We start from the raw sequence: 14158 nt of genomic DNA, 5'->3' as shown, positions 1-14158 counted from the left end.
ACTCTTGGCAAGAAATGATCAAATCCATCATGCAAATGACGCATTACGCGACACGAGTAAGCCCCGACACAGCCCACCGGCGCATGCGAAGGAGGCCAAATTGCGCATTACGTTGTGTCAAGTTTCGGTCGACGAACCTGGTGCCGTCCTGCGCGCTGCAGTTGATGTCGGCGCCGTAGTCCAGCAGGTGTTGGACGATGCTGAGCCAGCCGCGGGCGCAGGCCTCGTGGAGGGCGCAGTAGCCGGCATAGTCTCGGTGGTTCACCTCGCACACTCGGTTCTCCAGGCAGTAGAGCACCACCTCCTGTCGGGAGCCAATACAAGCGCAACGCTTCAGCACGGGAGGGAAAAACAACAGAGTCGTACAAAGACAGACGGCTTCTAGCATATAAAGTTTCCTGTGGCGGCCAAATTAGGGGAAGAGGGAGGAGGGGGAAGGGGAAATGAGCGTGTTCCTGCGCCGGACTAACATAAAACTCGCACACAAACGCTCCATAATGCCGCAGCTGGCAGCGAACGAGGCCAGGAGACCGAGTATGACTCAACGACATGTCGCCTGCCAGATTCCGAAGGCGTGCGCGCGTGCGGAGACAGTCGCGGCGGGCCCGGGCAGCAAGCGTGGCGTAATGGAAGCGGAACAAAGAGATTTGATGGAAGCACTCAAGAGCTGGAAATGTTTTCTCTGGTCTCGGGGCCGCGACAGCCGGCATCCAGCAGAAAAATAGACGGGGCTGGTTTTTATTGGACCGCCGCCGTGTCTGCTGCTGCTAAATGGAGGAAATGGCGAGAAGCAGTGGGGAAGGAGGGAGTGCGTTCTGTTCTGATAAGAAAAGGGTGTGCGTTGCTGTAGAGAAGCCAAGAAAATAGGCTAAATGAGGCTTTTAATTACGTCACTCACGTGCATCCATACATGCGTATGAACGCCAACGCTTAAGCGCTGTCCCTCGAACCGCCCGCCGCAGAGACCTCCCTCCTGCGAACCTGGGGAATGACTCCAAACTTCCATTTCTATGCTAATTCTCGCCCTCCAGCTGCTCCAAGTGTTTATCTCCCTCGCTCCCCATTTTCGCGAAAGGGCGGCTGGAGGGACGGAAGGAGGAGGGGGAGGCGGAGGAAGAGGAGGAGGGGGGCAGACTTGACTGGCGGGGGGAACGGAGCGGGCGGAAGGAGGGCCGCGGCGGCGAAGGCAACACCCCGACAGATGACAGATTAATGAGTCTGCGGATGAGATCTGCCGGGGCCGTCCGCTGGGCCGCAGCTGACAATAACAAGAGATGAAAGGGTGGGCTTGTCATGGGTGGCGGTCCAAAATATGTGTGTGCGGCGATAAGAGTGATTTAGAGGACGATCAGGGCCACGGAAGGAGGAAGGGAGGGAGATACCGGGAAAAGAAGTGAACAAGTGTGTGCAAGAAAAACTGTGAGAGTAAAGGAGGGTGCGGGGGGGGATGGGCAGGGAGGCGGGAGTGACGCGCCAACTGGTTTTCACCCGCTGCCAGAATTCCGTTTGCCTGCTGGAGAGAGATTCAGGAGCGCTGTGCCGAAGCTCCCCTCTGGGGGATTCCACGTGTCTCTCTGTATGTGTGTGTGTGTTTGCGTGCGCGCGAGGCTGACGACGACAGCGTTGATATGCAGCTCGCCTGCGTGTGTGTGTGTGTTTACGTGCCGCTGATGAGCGTGTGTGCGGCTGTGGAGGAGGTGTAGCGCTAAACCTCTGGAGCCGTGTTTAATATCGCTGGGAGAGAGCGAGGAGCTTAGCACGAGAGCCCCGGCTTCCCGCCAGATACACGCGCGCACACGTCTCCACAGTATAATGAGGCGCACGCACACACATCAACGCACACACATCCCTTCCCACCAGCCCCCCCCTTCCTCCTCCATGCATCGCCGCTTTCCCTCCGTCCTCTAATCTCCCTCTCTAGAATGCTTCCCTGCGCTCGCCTGCAATCAATGCATCACTCAGACATTTAACCCCTTGCAGCGCGGCGCTGCTACGCGCCTCGCATACAAGCAGATGTTTGTGTGTGCGTGCTCTCTCGGCGGCGCTAGGCTAGCTCGTGCTAGGGCCACATGGCCAGAAAGCTTGGTTGTTTTTGTTAATAAAGTCAAAAATGGATAATGACCTCTGCTGGGTATGATGTACATATGCAATACGGAAACAAACGAGCCTGATGTTTGCGTCTCGTTTGTGTGACTATGCTTGTACAGCCAGGCTAGCAAGCTAGCAGCTAATGCGCTAAAATCTTAACAAGCATGGGACTGTACCAAGCTTATCCATTGAAGGGACCGTTGAGCGTCATCTGTTACTACCTCGGCATAACCTCCTCTTACAATAAGGGGGCACCTTTGTGCAACGACTGGTGACTTCATGTGGACATGCTTGAATTAAACACTCGTCGTCATCACAGCGGCTAAGGCTGCATTTCGAGTCTGACGGGTGCATCCCACTTTGGAGCTTACCAGTCAAATTATACAAAACAAACTTAACAAACACGGGTTAAAAAAAAAAAATAATCAACTGCTGACTGCGAGAAGTTGAAGCTAATCCTTTTTTTTTTGGCAGCGTGGCTATTCTGGGGGGTGCGGAATATGTCCTCCAATGACGTTTTCTATCAACCATATTCATTCGTCAGCTACTACAGTTCATACTGTTTTTCAATCGATTGTTTTAAATTTATCATCTCAAAATGTTATATATAATAATCACATGAACTGTAAATGTATGCAAAAATTTACCAGTTTCCCTTTTGGGTACATTTTGTTTATAGACAATGTCAACAACAAGCACCTTATACAAATGACGTAGCATGCAGTCCAGCCAGTAGTTGACGATGTAATGTTTTTGTTGTATAGAAGCAAACGATAATGTTTTTCATTCTCAGAAACTCGTCTTACGCTTCTTTTCGGGATTGCTGTGACAGGTACTATTTTGGTTCCTTTTAAATTAAAACATTTCCACTTAACCAGTTATAATGTACATAGCATTACGCAAAACATGGCAAGTCCTGTCATGGCCATCCAGGAAGGCTACCGCTAAAGTTTAAGACATCCGTGACGATTTGAGGTTGGGTTAGAGGCCAACAACTCTGCGAGAAAAGTCTATTTATCTCCTCCAGAAAACGGCCCAAATCAACGCAATTCCCCAGTTTTTCTGATTAGAAATGCGCCGGGTACTTAAAATGCATTCCAGCTTCCCCCGTACGCCGGCTTGAGGAGGGAAAATTAGACATGATTTATGTGAGAAGAATAAATGACAGATTGCACCTTTATCCTGGCTTTCAATGGGCTGAAGCGAGGGGGACTGCTGGAGCACCCGGCACGGGCGGATTGGAGGGAGAAGAGGTGTGCGGGGGGTTCGGTTGGGGGGGGGGGGGTCGGTCGGTCGGTCGGTCGGAGAGAGGGATGAAGACATCCGCAGCATCTCTGCTCATTACCATTTCAAATGCTCCGCCAGCGAGCGAGGCAGACGAGGGGGAGAGCGAGCGAATAAAAAGGGGAGCGAGGGAGGGAAGAAGCGAGCGAGTGGGCTTTCATGTGCGCCGGCACGGCGCGCGAAACTAAACGAACATGAATATATGCGCGTTGTTGCCCGGGCATCGAGTACGTGTGCACGCACGTCTTAAATTGTGTGTGTGTGTGTGTGTGTATGTGTGTGTGCCTAAGATGATTAGGAATTTGCATGTGCAGGTGTGTGTGGGTGTGCAATAGCAGCAAGTGTTTTTTTTCTCCTCATTTATTTTTATAACATCAGTCATTCCGTGCGGCCTGTTCAGAAGAGCATGCCGGCGTGACTGTACATGTGCTTATTAGGTCATAACTGGCGCCGCTCGGTGTGTCACACTAATCAGCAAATGTGTGTGCGTGTGTGTGTCACTGTCTCCGAGGCCCTCATATCTCACTGCCTGCGTGTGATAAGCCTGGAGCTTGCGGCACTAAAACACCAGTGCGGGACAAGCGCTGTGCATCTACAGGCTTGTATGCTCGTGTGTGCGTGTGCGTGTGTGTGTGTGGCACTATGCATAAATTGGTGTGCGTTTGTGTGTGTGGGAGCCCCAGGGGTCTGCCCCAGGCTTATCACACGCAGGCAGTGAGAGACGCGCTTCCTGAGAGGCAGCGAGAGAAAGAAAGGGAGGGAGGGAGGGTAAGGCGGGGGTGTTGTTTGCGCAGCGGCCAGTGCCTTGTTTGTGTAGTCTCAGGTTTTCTCCTCCCCCCTCTCTGCACGCAGGAAGGCGAAAAAAATGCTAAAAGGGGATGGTGGGGGTGAGTGGAAAAAAAAAAAAAAAAAAACGAGAGAAAGAAGCGGGAGGGGAATAAAACGTTTGAGAGAGACACATAAATCACAGAGACGAGCCAGCTTCTCTCCCGCACGGCTGACTGCGCCCCGCTGCCGTTCTCCGCCGCCGCCGCTCCCCGTGTTTGTGTGCAAGCGAGGAAGGAAGGAAGAACAGCCGCCGCCGCCGCCGCTAACCGCAGTCACCACGGCACATTAGAGGGCCATTAGAACGCGATTATACTCCCAGCGCTTACCTCTCATTCACACTCTCCACCGCCCGCTCTCCCACTCTGACTCACACACATCATGACGCACACACGCCTAATCATCATAAATGTGTGTGTGTGTGAGACCATAAAGCAACCGGTTAATGAGCAACGCACACACCTACTTACAGTTTGGTGAAGATGCCTCTGCTGGTGATTAAAGATATTACACACGCGAGAATACGCACGGAAAGCGCAGAGGCGAGCGAGCGGACGCGCAGCTGAGGAGGCATTAAACTGCGACGATCAATAAATCAATTTGGAAAATCTGTCAAGAGGAGAGGCGCACAAAGGACAGCAGAGGAGGGGAGAGACAAAGGGCCATCCGGCTTTAATTAAATGGCAACGCGCGGATGGCACCTTCGCTCTGTTCACGTCGAGCGCTCGTAAAGCCACCTAGTGGTTTAGTTTGGCACAATCTGAATGTGTTTCATGAAGATAATAGAGGTGTAATTAGCTTAACACTATATAAAAAATCCCTGATGTTGCTAGCTGTGTCAGCTACATAAGTAGCGTGACATCACACGGGCTTTAAGTGGCCAACTAATTCCATGAAAAACACGACACGGTATAAGAGTTCATCCTGTTCCCAAACAAAATATTTCAGAAGTGACTGTTTGAATTTTTCTCTCAAGATCAGCTGACAATCGATCCTTCAAACTTTGGACGATTGTGTATACTTAATTGTATCTTGAAGCACCTGAGTCAAAATGGCGCGCAGTATTTGCCTACAACCAACTGAGGCGCTGTTGATACACAACTAGTTTGCGCTGTTGATACACAACTAGTTTACGGTACTAGTACCGTACGGAACTGAGCTAAAGTGTGTGTTAAAAAGTTATGATGTCTGATTAATACAGCAACCAGACCTGACTCGCACGTTGGCACGATTTAGCGCTGACCCGAAAAATCCAAACTTGCTGCGCGTCGACATCGGAGCGCTAAACAGCTGATTGTGGACTCGTGTTTCTGTGTTCCAGCGCGTCTACCTCGTTGCCGTTCTGGCAAGCTCGGAATTTGCGTCACGACCAGAGCGAAATCCGCATCGCAGCGGAGACGGCGAGGCTGCCAAAGCTGATGAGGGCGCCTTTGCGTTAAACACCACCTGGCGCCAAGCTCTTAGGCGGGAAAACCGGTCTAGCTAAAAGCTTTGGGAGTGACGGAAGATTCTTGTCTTGTGCTGCGCAGCGGTGCGACTGCCAGAAAGCGGCGCGGTAGGGAAGAAAAGACGTCCGGATGCACGAGAGGAGGCGAGAGAGGCAGCGAGCGTCTCCGCTCTTCCCCGTGTAATCATCCCGCCGATGCAGTCTGCGCGCGAGCGTGTGTATGTGTGCCCGCGTCTGTGTGTGTGTCACACTTCGCCTCACGGAAAATTAATGAGATGTGAGAGCGGAGCGAGGCGAGAGAAGGGTGTAGGGGGAGACGAGGAGGAGGGGGGGTTAGTGTGTGTGTGCGCTTGCGGGGTGCCAACGACAATCTGAGTCACAAAGAGAGGAAGAGAAAGAGCGCCGAGAGGAAAGAAGGGGGAGGGAACAAGCGGAAACCTGAGACAGGCGGGGGGGGGGGCAGAAAAAAAGACGGCGAGAAGAAAGCCTGCACTCTGAAGAAATAGATGGAAGATAAATAGAGGGATGAAGATGGGATGAGGAGGACGGACGTAAGGAGAGAGACAATTTTGAAAATAGGTGCGAAGCCGCGTAGCAGACGGGAACAAAGCGGGGCGAGAAAATGAGCTCAATTTAAGCGGAGAGGAAGTGAAGACGGGGAAACGAGGCGAAGTGTAAAATGTACCACACCCCCCCCCCTCTCCCCCCATTACCTCGTAGCCCAGACGCGCCGCTCTCTGGAGGAGCGTCTCGCCGGCGTTCTTGTTCACGATCAGGCGGCGCGCTTCGGGCGGGATGGGCCGCACCACCGGGGAGTCGGCAGCGGGCATCCGGTGCGCCCCGGTGACCTCTGGGGGGACGGCGCCCGCTCTGCCGTTGGCCTGGGGCTGCTGCGGCGGGGGCGGACAGAGCGCAGCGGGGGAGCAGGGCTTGACTGGAGAGCAGGGATAATGATTAGGAGAGGCAGCTCGCTTCCTCGGAGCCTCTCGCTGCTCACTCGGCTGTGGAGAGAGAGAGAGGACGAGAGCGAGGGGAAGCGTGTTAAAGCCGCTGACACACAGACGCACACCGAAACTGAAGTATACGCGCACAAATACGCAGAAACATTTTACTCTCAAAAGTGTGCCGTTCATTATGTATCTAGCCACGCACAATGGCGCTGTTGTGTGAGTGTGTGCGTGTGTGTAGTGGGGCCTTAATGTGCAACATCTGTGTTGTTTTTGTCAGGAAGACACGCAATGTGTCACACGTGCACAAGGCGCCTCTGAACTGACGCTGCAGGCTGGCACGCCACTTTTCCTTGAACCACTAAACCAACAGGCCTACGAGCGCCAGGCGAGAGGCAGTTGCCTGCCTCTGTGTGTGTGCGTGTGTCCTCTCCATGGAATTCCATGTCAGAGCAGCTGTCAGGCTGAGGAGGAGCAGGGGAAGAGAACGGCGCAGGCGGAAAACAACTCGCCTTTTTTTCCCCTCGCAATTTTCCCAGTGCTCGTTTTTTCTTCTTCCTCCCCCCCGCTTTTGAAGTTCACGCGCTCGACCGTGGCTGCCACATTCCTCGCCGCGCTTGCGAGCGAGCGAGGAAGGGAGGGAGAGAGAGAACGCGAGCGGGCCTCGTGTTCAGCGCCGCTGTATAATTGCTCCGGGGTTTTGTTGTTATGTCAGGAATGCTCTCCGACACGCACCCTTTGCACACATCGATGCGCCGCAACGGGCTGGACGAGGTGCGCTTGACAATTAAGCGCTGAGACGAGTCGGCATGCACGCAGGCACTCCGGAAGGAGGTGTCGAAGGTTTCGGATGGAGCGAGGGGGGCAAAGCGCCAGCCACCCTCTAAACACGTTTCCTTCCTCTCCCTCCCCAGGCTCAGTGCCCAGTGCAGGCTCGCTCGGGCGTTGCAAACAGGAGCACTCACCTCGGGGGGGGGGGGGGGGGGGGGGGGTGGAGAGTGCCCCTGGGCTGGTGGGCATCCAAGCAACCCAACTCTCACCCCCCCCCCCCCCCCCCCCCGTCGACGATGGGTTTTTGAGAGAAAAAAAGTTCGCTCAGCACCCTGTTTTGGTTTTCGTGGGGCATTAGCAAAGCGACGCGTGCCCCGGTAGCAACAAGTTTATTTATATGGCCCTTAATCACAAAAGAATCTAAAAGCGCTTCACGGGTCGACAGTTGACTGACGACATCCCATAATATAAACCCCCCGATCGGGCAAGGAAAAACTCAAAACCCGGTTTGGGGAGAAAAGAAGAAACCTTGAGAAGGGAACACAGCAACACAACTTGGCACGCCACTGACTCACCTTGTCGTCCTCAGCTGTTCCCAGATCAGCAGGGAATCGCTGGCCAGGGCTGTTAGGCGTAGCCTCTTTCCTCCTCTCACGCTCCCGCTGGCCGGTGTGTTTGGTCTTGCACGGCCGCTTGCCCTTGGGCTTGTCCGTGTCGCTATGACGACGCAGCTTGAGGGGAGGGGCGCCTCCCAGCGAGGCCTCCGCGCCCGGGGAGGGAGGGCCGCGCCGAGGCTCCTTGAGGCCACGGTCACCTGAGAAGGGGCCCGGCGGGTGCACTCTGTCCTTCAGCTGGTTGCCGGGGTGAAGGGGAGGTGCAGTGACTCCTGTGGGAGAGGAAGAGGGGGAGGGAGACGGCGTGAGTATGTGGGAAGGCGGGAAGGTATTGCAAGGCCATCTCTCACCCTCTGTTGGTTTATTAATGAGCGCAGAGAGCTGTCTGCGAGCGCCGCACGGCTGCTCGATCAGGAAGAAAATACTGCCCCCCCCCCCCCCCTCCTATATAGCGAGGTGCATGCGGCACCAAGGATCTCGAACGCAGAGCGGCAGCTTCAAGTTGCGCAAATACGCCGCTTTCTGAGGTGAAAAACGCAGGGTCCTCGAAAACCGCTAGGACAAAATGGTATTTAAGAGCTTAATGGAAACGCGTTTCCTCAGGAGGATCACTGTGAAGCCTTCCGCACAAAGTGTACTACGTTGCAATTTTCAGAATAAACATGCCATTAAAACATATGGCTTAGTGTGGGGGTGAGGAGGAATGTGAAATTCTATGGCTTTGTGCTGCACTCCTGCATTAATACGAAGCCGCCCCCACGTACTGATTAAGCTGCTTGACAGTCAACCGAACGAGTCCGCTGCTGCTGCAACCACGGTCACGTGACTGCTGTAACATCACTTGGTGTCAGCTTAATGCCATTAAGATCCTATTTTGCCCATGCATACATAAAGATTGGGCTGCTGTGATTGGCTGGCAAGGCTAGCCTAACGCCTAACAACATTTGCTAGACAAAGCAATTTGAAGAGATAATCATCATTGATTTCATCTTCAGCTTCACTAACCCTAAAACGGTATTAGAAGTCGAAGGTTTCCCTAAACTGATGCCAACACAACAAGTTAAAGTTTTTCAACTTTTAAATTTGAAAGTGATTCTTTGGAGCCAAAAATAGGGTGCGCATCCCCCCAACGTGCTTTGTAAAACCAATGGATTCAAAAGGGCTGCTGGACACTGGACAATATGAAGTTGTGTTCTTCCTTCGAAGCTTTCGCACTGCCTGTAAAAGCAATTTATTCCAGCCCGGTTTGAAAAATGGCACAGAGCAGAAGTGGTGGGGGGGGGATGTCAGAGTGACGGGACAGTGGCCGTGTGTAAGGGAGGGTATTCCGCAGTGCAATGCTGCAATCACACGGGTGTGAAGTTTAATGCCGCCCCTGTTGCGGTGAAAGCAGTTGTTGCTGACGGATTTAATGATCAGATTGCGGGATGCGGTGTCGCTGTGTGAAAGCGCACACGTTTACGGCAAAAACCCGTGGACCTACCGTTTGTGCTCTGATGTGGCCATTTTTGCAGGACTTCCGTGCGAGAGGCTTCTAAAAGCGGATTTTTGTTTTTGTTTTTGTTTGTCCGTATGGCTCTGGAGGATTGTTATAGGTTGTCAGATCAAGTTCTACCACACTGAGTACGAGACTACAACTGATGAAGTCATTGATGATTTGACACTTTTGTCCACATAAGGCACATTTAAGAATAAAGGACAAACTGCAGCCGTGACAGGCACAAGCCACCTGACCGGAGGGGAAGAAAAAAAAAATCGTTACGCAGCTGTTGCCAAGGTGACGTTATCTGCAAAGGTGAAAGCAGGGAAGAATAAAAAAAAATAATGAAAAGAAATCAGCGGCCAATCAAGGCCTGTGGTTTCTGCAGGGAACATAAAACGCGAATCTTCTCTGATTTATCCGCTTTCTTTCATCTCCCGCCTGCTCTTTTATTTTCCTCTTCGCCGTGCTCGTCCCTCCGCTTCAGTCTGGGCACGCGATAGAAGGGAGCGCATGGTTTTAATAAGTTAGCCCCTCGCTTCAGTCCCCCTCGACACATACACACGCACACACTCGCCTTTTCCCCTGCGACTGGTCTTGAAGGGGGGGGGGGGGGAAAAAAATTATCACACATTAGTCACACTCCACCTGCCCACGCATATCTCCAGCAACCACTTCTCTCGTGCGCGCTTTCATCGCCGTCACCGAGCACGCTGTAGGCCGGTGGAACAAAAAAAAGCTCAAATCACAAGGGGAGAGCGGCATTTTAGATTTGTGTCCCCCAGCTCCCATCTGATTCGCAGCCTTTCCCCCTTGGCAGAAGGAAGTATCTGCTACCTCATTTCCTCCGCCTGCTTCCAAAAAGGCTCCTTGGAAATCCCCCTCTAGACAGGCGGCTCAACAAGAAAGCGAAAGCCAAAGATAGATTTGAGTTACCCTGGCTGAACTCGCACGACGTGGCGCGGCGCGGCACTCACCGTTGAGCAGCCTTTCGCAGCCCCACTTCCTGTTGATGTCGGCTCTCTGCGCCAGCGCTCGCTCGTCACGCTCTCGCTGGGTCTGCGGCGGGCCCAGAAAGCGGGGCCACTGATGCTCTTGTTTGATCTGCGGGCGCTCAGGCGAGGCTCCCCCCTGGGCGGGCTTGCTAAGCCGCAGCCCCTTCAGCTCGATGCAGACTTTCAGCTTCCGCACCTCGTCGTCCTCCTCGTCCCCGTCAGCACTGTTCTGCTCGTGCTCATCTGCCAACAAAATGTCTCATCAAGTACAAAGTAGGGATGAAATGATTTGCAGTTTAAAATGTGGTACACCAATCCCTCGTTTATCGAGGGGGTTAGGTTCCGGACTGCCCTGCAATAGGTGAAATCCGCAAAGTAGCGAACCACTTATTTCTGGGATTATTTACACATATTTTAAAGCTATATGAACCTCCCCAGATTCTTATTAATCATCCCTACACTCCTATTAACCGCTACCATACTCTTATAAACACTTAGTCTACTCTTAAGCATACAGTAATGCACAGTAGTAATGTACAGTATGTACATTTTATTCCTTGCAATGTGTTCTAATGAATTTGTAAAACATTTTCATTGTAATGTTTTAGGCTAGGAAGCGTTTACCACAAAAAAATGACTGCATACACTCAAAATCCCGCAATATGAAGTCGCACACTATGAATATGGAAAAAAAGTCTGTAATGCACTGAATCCGCAATAGGTGAACCACGATATAGTGAGGGAAAACTATTTTAGTTTAAACATTTGCTTATCGCAAATTTGTCTTTGTTTCGATTTGTTTTAGCAATATAGTGATCACACTGACAACGGCGATTATTTTGGTCACAACAATGATGACATTTTCATACCATTTCATCTCTTAAATCCAATCAATCCCCATAAAAGTTCAGAAGCGACCTGGACTCGTTTCAAAAAATAAAAGGATACGTATTAAAGAATTTAGCCTGGAAAAAATTAAACAAAATATATATATATATATAACTATATATATCACATGGGACGCACATTTTTACTCGTCAGCTTTTGCCGGGGGAGAGTGTGGTACCACATGCCGGAGGGGGAGACAAAAAAGGAGGAGACCCAAACAGATGAGGAGAGATGAAAAGAGCAGCTTTGAAAAGGGAGGTGCTGCGTGGGCAAGCGGCACTGAAAGAAGAGAAGAGAATGGCTGTCTCCTCTTCCTCGCTTGGCACTCAGGCTCGGCCTCAAAGACAGGATTAAACACTTGGCGTTGCTGGCTGCCTCACAGAGCGAACAGCGGGGGAAGGGGGACGGCAGGGTGGGGGGGTTGGGTTATTTCCGAGTAATGTTTTATTTTACGGCGGAATTGATTTTGGGGAACTTCTGTTAGTAAAGCAACAAGGGGAGACGCCAGCAGTCGTGCGGTGAAGATTTGAAGAAAAGGAGCGCAGCGTGTGTGGGCGGCGTGGCACAATTAAAAATTCTCACCGGCAGACATCCTGGCTCTTTTCTGGGGTTGGAACATCCTCTCTTCTTCCTCCTGCTCAGAGTCCTGCTCCACCTTGAGGACGCGCAGGCGCTTCCTGCCGGCGCCAAAGTCATGACAGAGTGCCTCCTCGGGAGACTCACTCTCCGCCGCCGCCAAGGCGGGGGGGACCCCTTCGGAGTCCGGCCCGAGCCAGCGAGCGCTGTCGCTCAGGCTGGCGGGCTCCCTCTGGGCGCCGCACCTCTGAAGGACTGGGACACAGTTGTTGGGGTACGTCAGCAGAACACCTGAGCATGGATGGAAAATGGGCAGTGGGGCGTGAGCGAGGGAGATGAAAGCCAAGAAACAACGGGTGGTGGGGGCGGAGGGGCGGCGTCAGCGGGAAAACGCTAGTTAAGAAGCAGGCAGCTTTTATTCTGCTTTAAAGACAGGCAGTAAAACTTTGATGGGGTAAAGACTTTTTAATCTGATGTCAGCCGAGCCAGCGGCTTGATGGTTCACTGCCGATGTCGACACTTCCGCGGAGGCAAGACAACATCCTGTGTACTTTTGCCGCTTGCGCACCCGGCCCCCCAGTCCCCTTTTTCGCTGCTGTGTCCTCTGTCCTCCCCCACGGCATGACCGCACCACACCCTTCTCACATAAAGCGTGACTCTAACCCCCCCCCCCCCCCCCCCGCCCCCCTCTCCATGCCATAATTAGGCTCACACGTCAGCCGCGGCCTCGCTCCGACAGGCAGCTGGGCTCCTCGCCAACCTAACTAACCCCCCCCCCCCCCCACTTTCCGCTCGGTCCCTCTCTGTTGCGCTCTCCCATCCGCTTTCACCCCCCTGTCCCCCCGCACACTGCTTTCACTCTCGCACAATCTCTCCCGCCCTCCCTCCCGATCATATCCCTGCGCGCAGATAAGCACAAAAGGCTTCTTGAAAATAAAACTCCCCCCTCGCGTCCCTGCGGCTCGCTCGCTTGCACAAGAGCGTCTGCGTCGACAGAGGAAGAGCGTCTTTTTTTAGAGTGACCCGGTCTCGCTCGCCACAGCGTTTGTTGCATGTGCACGCTAGCGCGCTTACTGTTTGTGTGTCACTCCCCGAGTCCTCATTTATAGCATGCTGATGTGTGTGTGTGTGTGTGTGTGTGTGTGTGTGTGTGTGTGTGTGTGTGCGCGCACTCACCCTCTCTCTCCCCCTGCCGGGTGGCATATTGGGCGAGTTCCAGCGCTCGCTCTCTGCGTTGGCCGTCCGCCAGCTCTCGTCCCGCTGTCGGCGCAGACACGCACACACCGCCGCCGCCAACACAGCCGCCGCCCTCCTTCTCCTTCAGCTCCAGCTCCGAGAACCGCATCATCGCCCGCTGTGCACGCACATACACACACAAACAAGAAAAAAATGCAGAGAAATCCCATGAAAACCACTCGTCGTCTGGCCGAGCCACACACACTCTCCTCTCTTAAGCCTCAATCTGGCCTAAACAGCTATAAAGGCAAAAGACAATTCAGTAAATGTGCATTAGAACAAATATATATATATATTTTTTTTTTAGAAAATAAATTTTTAAATTAAAGAAAACGCCAAGAAATTAAACCGACAAGACAAAAAGGGGGGGGGAGAGAAAACAAGCATCAAGACACAGCAGGTTAGACTACTGCAGCCACTGTAAGTCCATGCGCGTTGGGCCTTAAAGTCCTGGCACATCTTCCCTTCCTGGAATACAACCATGGCTAGGAAACATACATCTAAGCCCCGAGGCGGCCGGGAAGAGGGGGGAGAAAGGGTGGGGGAAAGGAGGGAGTGCGAAAAAGGAGGAGTGTGCAGCGATGCAGAGTATACAACAAGGAGACAAAGAGGCCATCAGAGGCAGATGTGATAAGAAATGTAAAGAACTGACCTCCCAGTTAGCTGCAGGTTGACTTATATTACTCCCCTCTCGTGATATGACTTCCATCTAAGCAATTAGAATGGGGGGGTGGGCTCAATATAACTGTCCATCATTTCATTCTCGTGTTTAATGTAAAGGTTTCTCCACTGTTTCTTGACACACACAAGGCAGTCCCACAAAATGACACACAAACAAAAAACGACTCAACAGGTCAGCACAAAATTATCAAATCATTTTTGAACATTTGGAAAATAAGATGTTGGTTCAGAGGCATAGTGGGAAAAAAATGATAGTAATTAGTCATTATTATCCTTTTGTTTTCCCGAAACAAATTCAATCATCACACGTCCAGAAATTGAGCGTT

At 52.4% G+C, this 14158-nt stretch overlaps 1 protein-coding gene across 5 annotated transcripts in view; it reads right to left on the bottom strand.

The window, feature by feature from the left end:
* The window catches only part of bcor (BCL6 corepressor), a 44484-nt gene that overhangs the window by 6296 nt on the left and 24030 nt on the right, over positions 1-14158 (bottom strand). For 3 of the 5 annotated variants that reach the window (XM_061791551.1, XM_061791546.1, XM_061791549.1), the window contains 7 exons: positions 13804-13860; positions 13092-13269; positions 11922-12206; positions 10434-10694; positions 7938-8248; positions 6358-6645; positions 138-304 (listed from right to left, as the gene is read on the bottom strand). In XM_061791551.1, the coding sequence (XP_061647535.1) occupies positions 138-304; positions 6358-6645; positions 7938-8248; positions 10434-10694; positions 11922-12206; positions 13092-13269; positions 13804-13860 (1547 nt within the window). The remainder of the gene's footprint in view (positions 1-137; positions 305-6357; positions 6646-7937; positions 8249-10433; positions 10695-11921; positions 12207-13091; positions 13270-13803; positions 13861-14158) is intronic. The other 2 variants (XM_061791550.1, XM_061791548.1) reach the window with 2 other exon arrangements.

This window comes from Phyllopteryx taeniolatus, chromosome 12, assembly GCF_024500385.1.
Source record: "Phyllopteryx taeniolatus isolate TA_2022b chromosome 12, UOR_Ptae_1.2, whole genome shotgun sequence".
NCBI classification, from domain to species: Eukaryota; Metazoa; Chordata; class Actinopteri; order Syngnathiformes; family Syngnathidae; genus Phyllopteryx; species Phyllopteryx taeniolatus.
Note: the sequence above shows the minus strand (reverse complement) of the source record. Positions and strands in the feature narration are given on the sequence as shown.